Here is a 19,774-nt window from a genome sequence, read left to right on the forward strand (position 1 = left end):
AACAAGGAAACTCATGAGATGAGTGAGAATTTAGTCAGTTTTGTTTCTTGAGTATAAATCAACAACACTTGAAGATATATATGATGAAATGGATCTGAGAATTTTTATCATAATGCTAAAGGAATGTGTATTTAATATGCTCCACAGAGACCACATTTATCATGTTCTAAGACATATATACTTACAAGGTTTTAAATATAGTTGATGTCTGATAGTAATTTCAATGTTAAATCCTTCTCCCATTTTTTTTAAAAAAAAACTTCATTGTTTTTCTTTCTGTTATATATAATAGAAATATGGCAAAAAGCCTAATTGCAAGGTATGAATAGTTCTTAAGTCCTTAAACAGCTGACATTTCCTGAATAGGAAATTAATTGCAAAACAAAACTTGAAGAACTGGTACCACATATTATTATTATTATTATTATTATTATTATTATTATTATTATTATTATTATTTATATAGCACCATCATTATGCACATGAAACTTTTCTTTAATATTTATAAATGTATGAACCATAACTTCCTCGAAAAATTCTGTAACCATTGTCAAACTCCTTTCTTCTCATTTGGACAACTTACCTAAAGATTCCCATCATTAATCTTTTCATTATGCACCACAAATATACAAGGTGGTATTCCAAATGCTATCAATGGTCTATACTTTCTCCAAATCATAGCTTTAGTGCACAATCTATTCATATATATATATATATATATATATATATATATATATATATATTTATCTGATACCATATTGCCTGTCCTAAACTTGAATACATTCTGGTTTGTTCATACATTTCCCCAATATTACATAATTGTGATTTAAATGTGCATCTGCTATTGCCACAGAATTTTTCCAAGAACAAAATTTATTCATTAAACAAACAAAACACTATGCTTTACAAAACAATGTTAAGACAGAAAGTGCAAGTGAAATTCCAATTCTCCAAATGTAGATAAACCATGGGGACAAAATGGAGAATATGATATACAGAGGTGACTGTGGGCTTGTGGAAACAATTTGAAAAGTTGTTCTACTTGAATTTAAATAATACCTGATTAATTCTGGAAGCACACAAGATGATACAGGAAAATATTCTATATTAGCATAAGTTAAAGTACTATGTTAAATATTAGTGCTCATTTTATGCTACATGCTTTTTTCTTCATGTTTGGATCTCAAAGTAGCAGATTGTGGTTTCCAAGCCTGCATAGGCTGCATTTCCAACCATAGATATTAACTCAAAAGTAAGACCCATTGAATTTCCTTGATTCTTGAAAAGCTACATGCTTGTAGAGTTGCCAGTCTCAGCACTCTATTTGTGCTGTGTGTGCCAGCTCTGTCAGTCCCTATATTTTCCTGCAAGGCCCAGCCAGGTGAAGTCAGTAAATTATATCCAGAGTGAAGGGATATAGTTCAGCTGACAGCCATCAAGTTCAGCTGACAGCCTTTGCTGTTGAACAAGGACCTGCCAGGAGTGGTGAGGCCAGGTTTTTGGCAGATCCAGCCAAGCAACTTTATGGCCTCTTAGTCCCTCCATTCAGTAGCCTGTAGGAACACCTGCCTCATAAAGCAAATGGGCACATGAGAACTGTTATTATGGCCTGCCACTTTGTTTGTCTTTAGTAGTCTGTAGTCCAGACCTCTTCAGAAGGGGGAATAGTGTTAAGTGGTTGGGATCAGTCTAAATTATCTCCAGGGGTCCCTTACTCTGTGCTTCTGATCACAAAGAGATTGGGGATTTCCCCCAACTCTGTAATATTTGATGTTACAAGGCCTGTTGAGAAATAGATTTTAAAGCATAACCAGGAAAACTGTAATTCTTTTTTTTAACTTATTAAACCAATGAAGACATGCCACACAAGAACTCTTAAAATGAAAAGTGCTGTGAAGCCCAACCTTCATCAGTGAGCAAAATAAAATAGGGAGTTAAAACTACACCAAGCTGCTCAGGAGCCAGGAGCTTTGCTTAGAGGAACTTGGCTGGGAAAAGATAGTCCAAAATAGTCTCAAAGCCAAAGGAAAACATTTCCAAAAGAGAGAAGATTAGTGTTCTTCTCACAAAAGGGAGGCAAGAACCAAGCTGAGTCTGATTCTCAGACTTAAGGCAGAAAAACTTTCTGCCATCAAGGAAAACTAGGCCTGTTTATTAGGGCTGTGCATGGACACTCCCCCCCCCCCCCGATCCGCTCTGAATCCCAATCCACAACTTCTGGATCGGGTCTGTTCCTCCCCACGCCAATCCACCTAGGGTCCACTCTGCTCCTTGGTGGGGCTCCCGATCTGGATTGGAGCTCCGTGTTTTCCCCCATAGACTTGCATATAACTTTTTTACTTTTAATGTTAGAAACCTCAAAATTGGAACCATGACAGCTTATCAATGGATCGACATTCTTGGCCAGTTTGAGCAAATCCAAGCATCCAGTGATTTTTAGCGAATATGTCAAAATCCCCCACCCCATTTTCAGAAATGCCAATATCCCCATCATTTGTCCAGATACAAACTTGAAAATAGACCCCAACTCAGCTTCCATCTAGATCCACATTCATGCCAAGTTTCAAGCAAATCCAAGCATGCCCTGACCCCACTCAACAAACCTTTCTACATCTACGTCACTTTTAATGTTAGAAACCTCAAAATTGGCACCATGAGAGCTTATCTAAGTATCCACATTCATGGCCAGTTTGAAGAAAATCCAAGCATCCAGTGATTTTGGTGAATATGTAAAAAAACCCACCACCCCATTTTAAGAAATGCATCTATCTCTGGGATGTACTAAAACAAAGGACAGTACTTGCCCATAGGGAGCCATACTTGCCCATAGGAATCCATTGCAAAGTGCTTGTCCATAGGGAAACAAAGGACAATTCTCCCCTATAGATTGCTATGGGCAAGCGCTTTTCAATGGATCCCTAGGGGCAAGTATGGTTTCTCTATGGACAATTCTGTCCTGTAGACTGCTATGGGCAAGCGCTTTGCAATGGATTCCTATGGGCAAGTATGGTTTCTCTATGGGCAAATATGGTTTCCCTATGGGTAAGTACTGTCCTTTGTTTTAGTACGTCCCTCTATCTCAGGGATTTTGTAAGCTGCAGACAGCTAAATGGGCTTCTAAATAAATAGATCTCTATTATTGGTCATTTGAAAGGAAATCCCAACATGCCATTGTGGGGAATATTTAAAGATAAACCTAAATAAGAATCTTTAACACTTCAAAAATTAACAAGGAACTTCAATAGGGTGAGCACAGCAGCAATGCAGCTGCCTTTTCACCACCAGGAAGGACTAATGCCCTGAATCAAAGCAAAACACACACAAACCAGCCCTATGAGGTGGGCACAGAAGAGGAGAGGCAGCAGCAGGCATGCAAGAGGCTTGTGGGGTTGACCCACACAACCCATCTACACCTCTCAGGCACCAGGAGGGCAGAGAGGCAGGCAAAGAGGTGCTACACACACACACACACACACACACACACACACACACACACACACACACACACACACACACACACACACACGATGTGCCATAGATCTATGGGGAAGTAAGTCCCAGGCAGCAGATCCCAATACCCCACAACGACAGCACCCAGGCAGAGGCAGGAAGGCGGGCATGCAGCAGACATTTCTAGGAGCACAAGTAAGTGAGCTAAGGATTGTTTCCACTTTCCAGGCTATCAAAGCCAGTAATGCAAACCAGCCCTGTGAGTTGGGAACAGCACAGAGAGATGCCTTTTGCATCCCATAACTAATAGGGGGCTAGGAGGAGAAGAGTAAAGCTTTGTCTTCCTTGCTTCAGAGTTGATTGACTGCACTGTGATCACACAGCCATTAGTAAACAACAACAATAATAATGTTAATAATAGCAGTACTAGTAACAATAATAATCACAACAACAATAAGAACTTGAACCACAATGAAAGGCTGCCTGACGAGGGAAAGCCAGGAGAGCTTTGGCTATGGGGTGGTATATAAATTTAACAAATAAATAAACAAACAAACACAGGAGGGGTGGAATTAAAAGCAGCAGTGTTGCTGAATCTAGGAATAATCACAACAAGATTTTTTTTTTTTAAAGGCTTTGTCTGACTTTATTACCAGTAAGGGGAAAGTGGACGTGCCCAGAGGGACAGGGGATTCAGTCATTTGACCGGTCCTGTCTAGGTACGTGCCTTTGAGAAGCCACATCACACTTCAACTTGTGCATGTCATTGGCTTCTACACTGGCTACCCTTTGGAGGGTTCTGATCACACACACACACTCAAGGCAGGGCAGTGTGCACTGGGCATGTCCCCATGCTGTATGGACATCATAACCTTGCACCACATCTATTCAGTTGTTCCTCGAGGTGATGGTGGGTACCTGCAGTGTTGTGTAACCTATCTGTTATTTTACTTCATATATGAAGCCAACCTGAGATAGCCTTAAATCTGGTCTTAAACTTCAAGGTGTTTTTTTGTTTTTGTTTTTTGTTTGTTTTTGTTTTATTCAGTGACTGAAGTTTCCTTCCTTCGGCAGTTTTCCACTAAAGCTTCCCAAGTGACAACCTGCTCTGAGCAGGTACTTTTCTTTGTCTCACCCTATAATTATAACAATAATTGTAATGAGTCCTGTTCCTTATTGAGGACCCTTTCAATGCTCTATGGTCTGCTGCAAAACTAATAACAAAGAGAAAAGGCTGATTCAACTCCCTCTACTGTTTACCCTGATTTCTGAAATGGTAGCATATATATTTCAGGCTGCAGAGCAGAATGTGTTGTGCATTATGGAGAGGGTGATGTACTGCTTAAGGCTCTAAGGTCACTGGGGAAACATCAAAAAGAGAAACACTGAGAAAAGAATTGCATTTAAGATGGTGATATTACTGATTTTGCTGCAGATACTCCTGGTTTGTGTGGCATACATATCCCATACACAGAAATGCCACACTGGTGATCCCCTCCCTATTCTTCACAGATATTTGCAACCTGGTGATTCAATCATCGGTGGTATTACTTCTCAGATCTTTATGCCAGAAGAACAGAATGACTTCACACAACACCCCAGTGAACAAGTGTTTGGAGACACTCTGTAAGATTCCCCGCTTTCCGTAATGAATATCTTTCCACATCAGCCAGGCCAATAGATTATGTTTAGCTACAGCAGCTCATTTGGTGATTTTTTCCAGTCAGAGTGTATAGATGGTCACACCGCTTCTTTTCTCATTTGTGATCCCAACAAAGGCATGTAATCCACACTGCATTTTTCCAAGAATGAATGTAATGTATGTAATTTCGCTGGGACCAGAGTGATAAATGTTATGATTTGTTGTTTTAAAGAAATTAAATACTCTACATTTGATTTGGCTGTAAGAGCTGTAATGTTCAAACAAACTTTAACTATAATAAACAATATTATAACATTTGACTTTACTGGAAGGAAATTTTCTATAATTTACTATTAGGCATTATAAAGAGGCACATTTTTAAAGCTTACAGCATTCTCCTAACCATACATATGGAACTCCACTGAGTTCCCAGTTTTTGTGTTTGTGCATATGTGCCAGATCACAGCTAAACCTTCAACTTAGCACTAAATTTAGAATGTTTTGCCATTATCATTTTCCTTTCCTCCCCAAATTGCCCTGGACATGACAGATGTATAAGCCTATTTCCTAGGAATGTTCCAAGAGATGAATGAATTTGTTATGGATACAACTTATCTGGAATTGATCTTATACTGAAATGCATTTCTATAGTATATCATTATCACTATAGTCCATGCTCAGGAAGTTAAAGAAGTTTGTATGCCTTACAATGTAGGCATCAAAAGCAATTTCACATTGTCATAAGAAATTAAAATTTTGCTTTGAAATCATGATAAAATCATATATGAAAACTGACGTAGCCTAAACTAGTAGAGATGAGTTTCTACTTAAAGTTCCATTATATGAATTAACCACACCTTAACATATATATGTATTATGATATTGGTAATTATATTATCAATTACTTTTGTAATGATGCCTTACATGGAACTGGTATTTTCTCATCAGCCACATACTGGATCAACATTTTCCATCAACCTGTCAGTGACAACCCCAAGATCCCTTTTTGGAAAGTCACCAGAAGCTCAGATTCAATCAGCTGTTATGTTTGAAGTTGTAATGTTTTGCTCTAATGTGCATCACTTTATACTTGCTTACATTGAACCACAATTGCCAATTGGTTGGATGTTCTCCCTGTTTGGAGAAATCCTTTTGGAGCTATTTGCAATAACTTCTTTAGGATCTTTTTTGTTTTAACCAGTCTTAGGCCATAGCTAGACCTAAGGTTTATCCCTGGATCGTCCAGAGGTCAAACCTGTTCATCTAGGTGACACACAGGGGATCCAGTGCTCAGGCAGGGATGAACCCAGGATGATCCTGGGATAAACCTTAGGTCTAGCTACGACCTTAATAAATTAATGCCTGGTGAAGTGTTTTGTGTACCTGTTCTAAATGCATTCACTGAGATAGTGTGCGGAGAAACAGAAGCTTCTGGTGGAGCACAGCTCAATGGAAGGATAGTTTTACTAAGAGCAAAGCTTTACTCTAATTTAACATAACAATCTCATTGTAGAGTACTGGCTAAGAACTACCAGCATGCTTTAGCAATGATATATGCCGTGAAAGAGATAAATGAAAACCGTCAGATTTTACCTAATGTCACCTTGGGCTTCCATATTTATGACAGTTACTATCTTGCACACTGGACCTACCACAGCATAATGGAACTTCTCTCAACACACAACAGATTTATCCCAAACTATAAGTGTGGCTTTGAGAACAAAGTCATGGCTGTCATTGGGGCTCTTTACTCTGCAACCTCCCTCTACATGGCCAACATCTTGGGCATCTACAAAGTTCCACAGGTAGGATGTGTGGGCATGAGTAGGGATGGTGAAGAAATCTACATTTGAATTTTAAAAAGTTTGATTTCTATGAATCCAAAGCATGTTTTCCACAGTGGATCAGCTTTCTTCAAGTCACTGAGATTCCATGTACTGAAAGACCTTTAAAAAAACCACTTTCTGGAATTTTATGCAAATTTTGCATTAGAAAAAAAATGGTTAAAAAAAGGCTCAAAATGTCAACTTCCTCTGTATCTGAAGTAGGAGATTGTACATTTGGCAGGGGATTTGTGCATTTTGGGGGATTTGCACTTTTTTGCTAGTCCAAATGTGAATTAGCAGAAATTTGAGGAACTGGAAAATATCCGATCTTGCCAATGAGCAGACAATGGAAGGAAAAACACTGGACAAGACGTGAAAGGCAGCTGGAATGGACTGTACAAAAATCATACTTCCCTAGCTCTGGGCATGGATTGCATTAAGTCATTTGCACTACTTCTTTGCTGTGAAATGGGAAATGCATGTTTGAGAGAAGTATGCAGATGTGTGAATGAACTATAAGGGACATTATTATTTTAGAGAATTAACAAGATGCTTGTGACAAGAGATACGGCACACTACTTGGTCAAACAGTTTCCTTTCGCAATATATTTAGGGCAGGATCTACACTACTGCTTTAGAATGGTTTACAAGACTAGTGACAACTGTTGGGGCCCTGGACACACTCCACATACAGTTTTAAAACTGATTTCAAAGTGTCATATCCTGCTTTGTGTAGATCTGGCCTAGGCTTCTTACATTCAGTATTATTGAAAATGACATTTATAGAAATAAATGTAAATTACATTCATAGAGATCTCAATACCGCTTGGTATTTAAGAGTGAACCATTCAATTTTGTATCTGCCTAAATATTAGGGGAAGCAAACGTATATACACATATTTCATTTTGAAAATATTTACTTATATCCCTTCAGTCCAAGTCATCCATTTTATCTCTCCATAGTTCACATATAGCTCTGTTCCTCTGATGAATGATCAAAGTGAAACGTATACCCTCTACCAAATGGCTCCCAATGAAGACTATGAACATGCAGGGATTCTCCATATACTCTTGCACTTCGGATGGACATGGGTTGGAGTCATTGCCAAAAATTATGAGAATGGAGACAGCTTTTTGAGGTCAATAAGTGAAATGTTTCCCCAGAGTCATATCTGTTTTGCCTTCATAGAGAGAATTGAGGTAGTGTATGCCAATGAGCTTTCTGAAATGATGGATTGGTTGATTAGAATTTATAATGTTTCAATGCAGAGCAATGCCAATGCAGTGATTTTCTATGATGAAGATATAACAATTTTCAGGTGGTTGTATCTACCGGAAATGGAAGAAAATATAATGATGCCTGAAGGTAAAGTATGGATTCTGACAGTCCAGATGGAGCTCACAGCATACCCTTATCAAAAGAGCTGGGATATACAAAACTTGCATGGTGCTCTGGCCTTCACCATTCACTCAAAGGAAGTATTGGGATTCCAACATTTTCTTCAGACCAGAAACCACCTGGAGATCAAAGAAGATGGTTTTAGCAAGGTCTTCTGGGAACAGAGCTTTGATTGTTTAGTTTCAAATCAACTGATGGGCACAACAATGGAGAAAATCTGCACTGGGGAGGAGAAGCTGGAGAGTCTTCCAGGGGCTTTTTTTGAAATGAGCATGACTGGCCACAGCTACAGTGTTTACAATGCTGTCTATGCTGTGGCCCATGCATTACATGCCATGATGTCAAACAGACCCAAAGTGAGACGAATGGTGAACTTTCAGGATCCACAGCCATGGCAGGTAATGACAAATATGGGGGATTAGCATATATAGTGATGCAGAAACAGCAAAACATTTTTCCTATGCTTTTATTTTGAAACACTAGCCTTCTCAACTACTTCAACTGTCCTCTTATCCCCCAATAAAATGCAACGTGTTTTCAATTTCCAATTAATATCCCCTACCTTATCTTCATCTGGAATCTAATATATGTTCATCATCTACTCATCAGTCACCCATATCCAAAGAGTTCTGAACTATACAGGACTTTGAAGACACAGCTACATGAGTCCTTCTTACAATGAAGTCAATGGTGGGGGGCAATGCAGATTGGAACCTAGGATGAAGGTAGGGTTTTTTAGCTCTTCCCCTACACACACACACACACACACTACAACTCCAATACAGATTAAAGCATTCACACCTGTAATTTTCATGGCCAAAAAGTGGTTCATAAAAACAATTGGATCACATTTTGTCTATATTAGTATAGGTATGGAAACCACAGAAGGGGGCAAAAAGGATAAAGGCCCTCAACATGCCTCCCATACATATAATAGGGTCTGAATTCAGTTCAAGAGGCTTGCACTACCTTGCATCAAGTTATAAGTTGGTCCCTGATAACACATGTTATTTTGAAACATGGACCAAAACTCTCTGTGAATACCTGAGGTGGTTATGCAATAAATTTGAATTTTGTTAGAAGAGAGTAGTTTTGCTTTGTCAACATGTTTTTGCTGCCAGGAAGTGTACCTAATACTAGGATGGATAGTCTATTGTCATGGGTCCTTACATTTTAAAGAACAGAAAATAGAATAAAGGTCAACATTGCAAGTCCCCTACCCTGAAAACATTTTGCTTCTTTCCTTCTGTCACATTTTGGGACTTTGACCTGGAGCACATCTACACAGGCTCTTTATACCAAAGTAAATGCACAGATTCACATTTTTGGATGCACGACACAGCTGCCGATTTGCTGAAGCGGTGGCTTTTAATCACGATAATGCACATATTCACAGCTGGGATTTACTTTGACTTTTAGAGCTTCCACCGCATTATGGTTACGTGTCCAGGGGGAGTTAAATTGCATTTTGACATGTGGGTGGAGCTTTGAGAATAGGACAATGTGATTGGCTGATTTCCTCATTTCCAACCAATCGGCTGCCTCCTTCCTTCGTTCCAGTTTTCAATTGAATTCTGTGATTCTGGGAGCTCCGTAGAGAAAGCTTCTTAAAACAAATGTATTTATTTATTGATGGATGGATAGATGGATGGATGGATTGCATTCCAATACCACCCAATAGCCGAAGCTCTCTGGATGGTTCACTAAAACAAAGAGGGGGAGACGGGCAGCCAGAGGAAGGAGATTTGTTCTCTCTCATTCGTTTCCCTCTTCTGCTTTAGATCTTTCCCTCTGCTGAATCATTCCCACCCCCTGCTTCTGGTTTATCTGTTAAATTATTTCTGCAAATAAATTTTATAGCTCCGGTCCTCTCTCCTCACTCACTCATGCACAGAAGGCAGGAGTTGCTATGAGGTGCTGCTCTTTGCAGAGGTGACGAGCTTTGCGAGAGAGAGAGAGAGAGAGAGAGAGAGAGAGAGAGAGGGAGAAGGGGAAAAAGCAAGGTCCGTCCGAAGCTAAGCCATGTACTCAGGAAGCTTGCTTCTCCCTCCACTGCTCCCCTATGCAGCGGTTGCTGCTGCTGTTGCTGACAATTCCTAGCGAGATGGTTCACCAGCCAAGCCTGCAACAGGAGACTGACTTTGCTTTCCTTTGGGGGGAAGGAGAAGGGGGTTGGATTACTTCTGGGGGTGGAGGTTATGAAGGGGGTCTTCAACGTTTTTCCCTTCTTAGGCCTCGCAGTATGTACCTGGATAGGTGACTAGCATCTGGGCTGTTGCAGTGTTTGTGGGGTGGGGGAAGAGGGCTAAAAGGAGACCAGGCAGTGACCCCCAACCCTCCAACTCCCCCCGATCCCAGTTTGTCTGTTAAATTAATCTCTGCTAATAAATTTTATAGCTCCTCTGTAGCGTATATGGGATAATGTGATAATGCAAATGTGCACATGTATAACTCAATATATATATATAAACAATCAGGAAATAAATCGCTGTTGCTGTTGCAGTGTGATGCTCTTTAACTACATTCAAATCAACAAAAAATGGGTTTTTATTTAATGAAGAGCCATCCCGTTGTCATATAGACAAGCACCTGGAGTTACACCACCCCCATTTGGTGGGCAAGAAACCAATTCAATGAAAGAAGAACCTGGAAAACTCTAGCCAGGAGTATTACATGGTACTAGGTTAGTAAAATCAATGTCCCACCTCAGTATATGATAGTTGCATATGCTATCTCTTCACATTTTCTTAAAAAATGTTCTTTTCTTGTGGTTCTAGCTCCACCACTTTCTAAAACACTTATCATTCAATAACAGTGTTGGAGACGAGTTTGTTTTTGACTTGAACAGGGAATCGGTAGCTGGATTTGATATCATAAACTGGGTCATTTTCCCAAACAAGTCATTTCAAAGAGTGAAAGTTGGATGGGTGGAGCTGCAGGCCAAATCATTCACCATTAATGAAGATGCCATAACATGGCACAAGAGTTTTAACCAGGTAGGCTGTGACCTGTGGTGTTTTGGAGACTTTTTTAATTCAGAGTGAATACTGAGTCACATTCCTGCTGAAAACACAGAATTGAAACTCCTTCTACAGCTTTAAGGCCTTTTAAAATATTAGGTTGAATCCAGATGCATGGCTGGAGTGGACATGGAATGTAAGTGGAGCATGAAGCAACCACAGAAGTTTAGATAATAACTCGTAGTTCTTTATCTAATGAGCAAAACACTGCAGTGGTATCATATTCCAAGCAAAGGAAAGCATTGTCAATCCTTCACGTGATATGTTTTCTCCAGAATCTTAAGGACACACACGCGTGTGTGTGTGTGTGTGTGTGTGTGTGTGTGTAACATCCTTCGTCTTTAATTACGGAACCGTAAATGACATGCCAAATATAATATTCTTTCTTTTGTCTCCTTTTCATGGCCCAGACATTGCCTTCTTCCATGTGTAATGACAACTGCCACCCTGGTTATAGCAAGAAAAAGAAGGAGGGGGAGCCATTTTGTTGCTACGATTGTAGCCGATGTCCAGAAGGAAAGATTTCTAGCCAAATGGGTGAGAGATGCACAGAATTATCTTATGATCCTAAGGAAATTATAGGATATAGATCAATGTAAATATGAGATTAGTCATACTGCAGAGAACAAGGGCTGGAGTCTGGCTTTTCCTCTCTTTGAAAAAGAGATGGCCCTGTGCAGCAAGTCAGCCCTCCACATATGGGGTTGCCATACATCCCGGAAAACCGGGAATGTCATGGTTTCCAAGCATTTCCAAAATGTCCCAGCCGGTCAGTCAAGAATCCCAGATTCCTGGTCCAGCCAGCCAGACAAATTCCAACCTCTGAAATGGTGCCTTGAGCCTGCTCAGTGGAGTGGCAGCAGCAGAGAAAAAGACGTATCAATCTGGCGCCTTTTCCAGTGCACCGCTGCTCCTCCACAGGCTCACCTCAGTCATTCACTGCAACTCACCTTACTGCACTTGCAGCTGCATAGAAGAGGACCAACAGCAAGGAAATGTGCAGATGCTGCCTGAGTCCCATGCAATGCAAAATAGTTTGGTGAACTTGGCTGGTTGTGGTCACAGCTTTAGGGTAAGCACCGGGCAGAGTTGCTGGGTTATTTGTGGGGGAAGAAAGATAGTTTTGTGGGGGTGAGTAGAAGGTGAGGGGGTGAAGGACAGGAAAGGAGAGAGGGGAGGAATAAAAGTCCCCACCAAAAAAATTGACCCTGATTTGTGGATTCAGAATATGGCAACCCTATCCACATAGCAAGTTCTTCCCTGCTTCCTCTCATGGTGAGTAGAGTTTACACATAGTGAAAATCACTGAATAGGCCAGATTCCCAAAAGAAATCTTAATTATTCACATGTTACATTTACGTTACCTGAGTGTAACATGTCAATATACGCTTAATGTGAGACACAATCTTTTCATGTACTTTTCCCAAAATCCAGAATGTCAGAGCAAAGTGGTGCATTTTTACTCTCAGGCCACAGCTAGACCTAAGGTTTATCCAGGGATTATCCAGGGTTCGCCAATGCCTGAGCACTGGATCCCCTGTGTGTCAACTAGATGAACAGGTTTGACCCCTAGACGATCCAGGGATAAACCTTAGGTCTAGCTATGGCCTCAGGAAGATGTTATGAAGCCCTATTTCTTCTTCTTCCCCCAACTATGCATTCCATCCCCAATCTTTCCAAATTCTCTGAGGGTCAAAGTGCTCGATTGCATCTTTTCTCCCAAATGTTACATTATTTTGTTGAGGCCCAAGTTGAAAAACAGGGAAATAATAAAGGTGAAGTAATGAAAGCATAATGCAATTTAGAATGACACATGAACCACTCATAACCTATATCAAATAAACAAAAAATCTACGGTTTACAAAACAACGTTAAGGCTGTACACTTTTCAAACAAACTCCAAAAAGCAGGGAAATTGGGAGTTAAGGCTCACAAGCCTTTAACACCACATCCTCCCTAAGGAGGCAGAAAGTGCCATTGAAATTCTCATTCTCCCAAAGCAGATATAAACTATGAGGACAGGATGGAGAATAGGATATGCAGAGGTGACTGTGGGGTTGTGGAAAACTGATGATGAACAACTTAGGGCCACCTACTTATCTTTTTTGTTTAGAGCAGCCCTTCCCCAACCTGGTGCCCTCCAAAGGTGTTGGATTACAGTACCCATCATTGCAAGTCAGTATGTCCCATGGTCAGGAAAGCTGGGACAGCAGGATAGGGAACGCTGTTCTATATCCTTACCAAATACAGGGGCTGCACAATATTTTTTTTTCTCACACACATCTCGCATAGAGCAGCACGATTGATAACAGAAGGGGCACTATTTGTTGGAGATGTAGAACCGAGCAAGGGATGGCACTTTCAGCTTTTAATAAATACCCTGCCCTTCAAAGAATCCATGTTTTTACTTAAAATGTGTTTATACAAAATATACTGTTCACTCCCCACAATCCCTCCACAATACATCATCTCATCAGAGTGACAGAGGAACGGAAAAGGATTAGTTTGGTTGTCTTGAACTCCTTTCAGATGAGATTGGTTTGCAATCCTATACCACTTGGGGGGAAGCCCTAGTAAACTCAACAACACTGAGTTCTGAGAAGACATGTATAGGATCCAAGTATAAACCATCCTTCTCCAGCCTGGTGCTCTCCAGTTGTGCTGTGCTGCAACTCCCATGTTATGGTGAGGACAAAAATCCTAAGTTGTTAGGTGGCCCTAAGTTGTGAGCCTTAACTCCCAATTTCCTTGCTTTTTTGGAGTTTGGTTGAAAACTGTAGAGCCTTAACGTTGTTTTGTAAACCGTAGGTTTTTTGTTTATGGAATTTCATGGCTTTGTGTAATGGATGACCACACAGGAAGGAAGCCATATAAATGTATGGAATGTGGGGAAAGCTTCAGCTGTAGTAGGACCTTGAGTAGACATCAAAGAACCCACCCAGGGGAGAAACCATACAAATGTGTGGAGTGTGGAAAACGCTTCAGTCATACATTCACCCTTACATTTTACAAAGAATTCACAGAGGTGAAAAACCATTTCTGTGTACGGAGTGTGGAAAAAGCTACAATCTCCTACACACTTACCAGGGAGTAAGACCATTACATTCAATGGAACATACTTCTGAGAAGACAATGACAATAAGTCTTTGCTAGAGGAGGCATCCATTTTTTTCTCAATGTTCCAATATAGCTGAGGCAGGAGGGAGGGGGGCACTACTGAGCATGCTTACAAATCAAGATGGCCACCCTACATATTTTATTCAATAAACAAAAAACCTACAGATTACAAAACAAAGTTGAAGCTCTAGGGCATTTTTTTTTTAAAAAAAAAATCAACCCAAGGGATTTGTTTTTGTTTTTTAAAAAGAAAAGTCATTCCACCAACTACAATGAAGGAGGAAGAAGACACGACCACGAGGGAGTAAGAGGCTCATTCTGTCAATTGTCTTAGTTCACATAATGTTTAGCTCAAAATGCTTAACCACTGTTGCTTAGTGTGTCATCTCAGCAGGGTCAGTATGTAACAGAGGATGCAGAGGAACAAAACTACTCCTATGGACCCACATTCTCCCATTCCACAGAGAGTAAAGTGACTTTGAGATGATGAGTGAGAGCAAGGAATCCACACAGCCATAATAAGGATAATGATAATTAAAACAAGATTTGATATTCTGAAAGCCACACCAAAAAGCAGGCTTTGGAATACAGGAACAAGTTCCCACTCCTGCCCCAACAATCCAAGCTGTAGAATTGTTTGGCAAACCCTGAATATCAAATAATGGTTCTCGGAGATGTGATATATATATTTTTAACACAGTTGCTCTTTTAAAACATGCAATGGCTAATTTTTAAATCCTTCATGCAGTCGCTTGTTTTCAAACTTTGATGTCACTTGCAAGATTTGAAAACAAGCAAATGGATTCTGTTGTTTTAATGGTTTTGATGGTTTATGTTTACTATTTTTAACTTTTCTGAACTGCCCAGAGAGCTTCGGCTATGGGGTGGTATATAAATGTAATAAATAAATAAATAAGCAACTTCAGGAAGGATTTAAGCATTAGCCATTGCATGTTACCCCCCCCCCTCAATAAACACCTACCCAACCCAGGAAAATTCCTTTCCCCCTCAGCCCTCACACACCCCAACCACATTCTGCCACCGCTCTTTTCCTCACGCTCCCCTCCCCGCTTTCCCTCAGCCTACACTACCTCACAGGGTTGTTGTGAGGTAGAAAGGAAGAGGAGGATGAAGAGGGCTATATGCCCTGGACTACTGCACCTATTGAGGGGCATTGAATTCTTTGATTCTGTGAATTTACATCTACAGCAACTGGAGGGTGCAAGGTTGTAGCAAAAACCAGGTCCCTTAACCATTTCTCTGGTGTGAAGTAATGCTTTGGGTATAAGATTCATGGATGTACATTTTAGAAAATGTTTTCCTTTCATACAAACATAAAGCAGCAGATTTAGCGTATAAGAAGCAGGTACACAGAGAAAGGAAAATATTGTACAGCCATGTATCTTATAACACCAAAACCATTTACCTTCCTTCACACCAAAACCATTCACCTTCCTTCATACCAGAGATTTTTTTAAGAGAGCTATATCTGTGTTCAAATTTGAAACACACACACACACACAAATCTATAAAAGAAAACTTAAAATGTAGTTCAGCACCTTTTAAAGAAATGCACACTACCTGAAGAAGTTTAAACTTTGGAAAGAAATATTGAAAGAAACTAGAAGTTATTTTAATCACAACCCTGCATGGCAGATAGGCCAGGGTTAACCTCCTCCTCCCCCTCCTCCTCCTCCATGTGGTCTTGATGAAAATTATTCCTAGTTTCTCTCAATATTTATTTCCATAAAGTTTAAACTTTAAGAGGCTTGGGTGAGGAACTGCCACCCCAAAGGAAAGTTTGCCATGTATTCTTTACTTTGAATTAAGAAGGATACACCAGCACTTCAAACACACACACACACACACACACACACACTCTTTACACTCACAGACACACAACAAAGTCAATCCCTCTATGAAACCCCTACCTGAGCCAGTCAGGTTTTCTTTTTCCTTGGAGGCCAGGGAAGGGCCTCCCTCCAAGCAAGGCAGATTGTTTCTCTCTCCCTCCCTGGCCTCCACAGCATTGTGAGGAAGGAGAGGGCCCAGGCAGGGCCTTGGCTCAACTGCAGAAGCAAATGGCTGCTAGATGAGCCAGGCGGCCATCTTATTTCCAACATTCCAATCTATCTGAGACAGGAGGGAGGGGGAGAGTGACACTACTGAGCATGCTCTGCTCTATGAGGCCTCCATTGACTTTAATTGGGCAAAATGGGGCAAAGAAATATTCATTAAAAATCAACAGAAGCAAATTTTGAAAAAAGAAAGCCATTCCACCAACTAGAAGGACAGGGGGACAAGATCCCACCACTGGGCTGAAGGGTAGGGACCCAATTCGGAGCTTTTCATGTGCAAAAAACAGTCACCAACAGAGTTTTTGTGTGTCATTTTCATTCAGAGAGGTTTCCTTCCTTTTGTTCTTTAAACTGTCATCCTTCCCTTAATATTTCACCAATCTTCTTGAAAATCCCAGGATATGTAAAATCAGCATTTCTTTCTGGCAGGTCTCATTTTCAGAAAGATTGGTGAAACATTTTCCATTTTATGGATGCTAGAATGACCCACCCACCCAATTATGGCCTTAACATTGTGGAATGCTATATCTACTGAATGCCTATAACACAGAGAAGACTGTCATGGAACCCCCATTTGATTCTTTCTTAAAAGTAAAATAAAATAAAAATAAATAAATAGTAAATGGAGGTTTAGGGTTGAGGCTTGCTTTGATTGTGTTTTGCCAAAAGTTATTGCTTTTGACTTTCAGGTTTTAGAGTTTCCATTCAAAATGGAAAGAGAATTAGGTACATCATGTGAGTCCAGCTGGAACTCAAGGCTCAGCTATTTCTCTCTCTCTCTCTCTCACACACACACACACCTGCCCAGATGCCAGTCTGTGGATCCCCATGCTTGTCTGATTCAATGCACTGAGTCATGCAAGGGCACTTACCTCCATTTGTCCTTGGAAGAATGATGGCTCAGCTATTTACAGAAATGTTAGCTACCAAGTGGCCATCTTTTAGGGTGACCATATGAAAAGGAGGGCAGGGCTCCTGTATCTTTAACAGTTGCATAGAAAAGGGAATTTCAGCAGGTGTCATTTGGATATTCCCTCTTCATCACAACCATTAAAGTGCAGGAACTATACTAGAGTGAACAGATTTAAAAGAGGGCAGGGCACCTGCAGCTTTAACTGTTGTGATGAAGAGGAAATTTCACCAGGTGCTGCATGCATACAAATGACATCAGCTGAAATTCTCTTTTCATCACAACTGTTAAAGATACAGGAGCCCTGTCCTCTTTTTCATATGGCCAACCTACACCTTTGCTTTGCTTACCCTTAAAGTCAGAATGAAAACTGTAGCTCCTCCTCCTGTTAGACTGTTTCCTAAACTGTAGTTTAGAATTAATTAATTTTAGCATCAGGATTGCCTTCATTATAGCCATACAACAGTTTGATATTTAGGATTTTACTATTTTACTTGCATTTTAGTAATTGTTGTTGTTGTTGTTGTTCTTGTTTTAAGCAAGTGAATCAAACATCAATTAATTTTGCCTGGTCCTAATCCCAGCCTATAAATCTCTATGGACAACAGCCAAGGGCTTTAAAATTGTCATCACACAGCTTTGATTAAAAACCACAGAAGTCAAAGAACAGGTCATCATAAATCATGATTTTATCTTCTTTTCATAATGTTTTATTATTATTTTTGTGAGAAGTCTGCTCCATCAAGGGAAGTTTGAGAAAAATAAGATTCTTCTTTTCCTTTTCAGACATGGATGACTGTATTCAATGTCCAAATGATGGATATCCAAACAAGGACCATGACTTCTGCATTCCAAAGATTATAACTTACTTATCTCGTGAAGAACCTTTGGGGCTCAGTTTAGTCTTATTTGCTCTTTTCCTTTTTTTGATCACAGCTCTAGTACTGGGAATCTTTATGAAGCATCACACCACTCCTATAGTCAAAGCCAATAACCAGAACCTCACCTACACTCTTCTCATATCCCTCCTGCTCTGCTTCCTTTCTGCATTGCTATTCATCAACCAGCCTGACAAAGTGACATGTCTCTTCCGGCAAACTGCTTTTGGCATCATCTTCTCTGTGGCTGTGTCTTCCGTGTTGGCCAAAACCATTACTGTGGTTCTGGCTTTCATGGCCACCAAGCCAGGAGGCAGGATGAGAAAATGGGTGGGGAGAAGACTGGCCATCTCCGTTATCCTTGGCTGCTCCTTTGTCCAAGCAGGCATTTGTGCTGTGTGGTTGGCAACCACTCCCCCATTCCCTGATGTTGACATGGACTCAGTGCCTAAAGAAATTGTTCTGGAATGTAATGAGGGCTCCGTGACCATGTTTTACTGTGTCCTGGGTTACATGGGTTTCCTGGCACTTATCAGCTTCACTGTGGCTTTTCTTGCAAGGAAATTACCCAACAGTTTCAATGAGGCCAAGTTTATCACTTTCAGCATGTTGGTCTTTTGCAGTGTTTGGTTATCTTTTGTTCCTACTTACTTGAGCACCAAGGGAAAATACATGGTAGCTGTGGAGATCTTCTCCATCCTATCCTCCAGTGCTGGTTTGCTCAGTTGCATCTTTTTTCCTAAATGTTACATTATTCTGTTGAGGCCTGAGTTGAACAACAGGGAAATACTAAGAGTGAAATAATGATGTCATTAATTAAATTATTAGTTGCCAACAATCTTTTAAAAACAATTCTTGGGTCCCCAATTGGACCAAAACTTTTGAGATTTTGGCCTCATCTACACCAAGCAGGATATTGCACTATGAAAGCAGTATGAAAGTGGTATATAAGAGGCAGGAGCCAAACCAAGCAGGATATTGTGGTATGGAATCAGTCTATGATATGTGTCAATGGGGCCCAACAATTGTCAGTGCACTTCAATACCGCTATAAAGCAGTAGTGTGGCACCTGCCTTTTATATACTGCTTTCATAACACGTTCATAGTGCAGTATCAAGCTTGGTGTAGATGAGGCCTTAGATTGTGGTTTTCTCTCATTGTAGAATATTGAAAAGGAATTGCTGTTGACTTTAAGTTTTTGCAATTTCCTTTCATCACATTTATCATGATGTAATGTTTTAAAACAAGTTTGTTTTCAATACATTTCAGTGTATTGCTATTTTTGCTATTTTTTCACTAATTCATTGCCAAATGTCTGATAGTAATTGCAATGCTAAATCCTTCTCACATTTTTTTTTAACTTCATGGTTGTTCTTTCTTATATATATATAATGGAAGTATGACAAAAAGTCTAATTGCAAGTTGTGAATAGTTCTTAAGTCCTTAAACGGCTG

The 19,774-nt window shown here is 40.2% G+C and overlaps 1 protein-coding gene across 1 annotated transcript; it reads left to right on the forward strand.

The window, feature by feature from the left end:
• Positions 1-296: 296 nt before the first annotated feature.
• On the forward strand, positions 297-19,124 carry LOC134405538 (vomeronasal type-2 receptor 26-like). Its single transcript, XM_063136782.1, has 7 exons — positions 297-319; positions 4,963-5,076; positions 6,606-6,897; positions 7,882-8,715; positions 11,095-11,313; positions 11,748-11,874; positions 18,229-19,124. The coding sequence occupies exons 1-7, from the start codon at positions 297-299 to the stop codon at positions 19,122-19,124; spliced, it is 2,505 nt and encodes an 834-aa protein (XP_062992852.1).
• Positions 19,125-19,774: the final 650 nt, after the last annotated feature.

Source organism: Elgaria multicarinata, chromosome 11 (genome assembly GCF_023053635.1).
Source record: "Elgaria multicarinata webbii isolate HBS135686 ecotype San Diego chromosome 11, rElgMul1.1.pri, whole genome shotgun sequence".
Taxonomy (NCBI): domain Eukaryota; kingdom Metazoa; phylum Chordata; class Lepidosauria; order Squamata; family Anguidae; genus Elgaria; species Elgaria multicarinata.

Bases quoted from the DNA above. Each gene is read 5' to 3' on its own strand.
- LOC134405538 (XM_063136782.1), top strand. From the start codon at position 297: ATGGCAAAAAGCCTAATTGCAAG. The intron at 320-4,962 runs GTATGAATAGTT...TATTCTTCACAG, and splicing joins GCAAAAAGCCTAATTGCAAG to ATATTTGCAACCTGGTGATT. The intron at 8,716-11,094 runs GTAATGACAAAT...TTGTGGTTCTAG, and splicing joins AGGATCCACAGCCATGGCAG to CTCCACCACTTTCTAAAACA.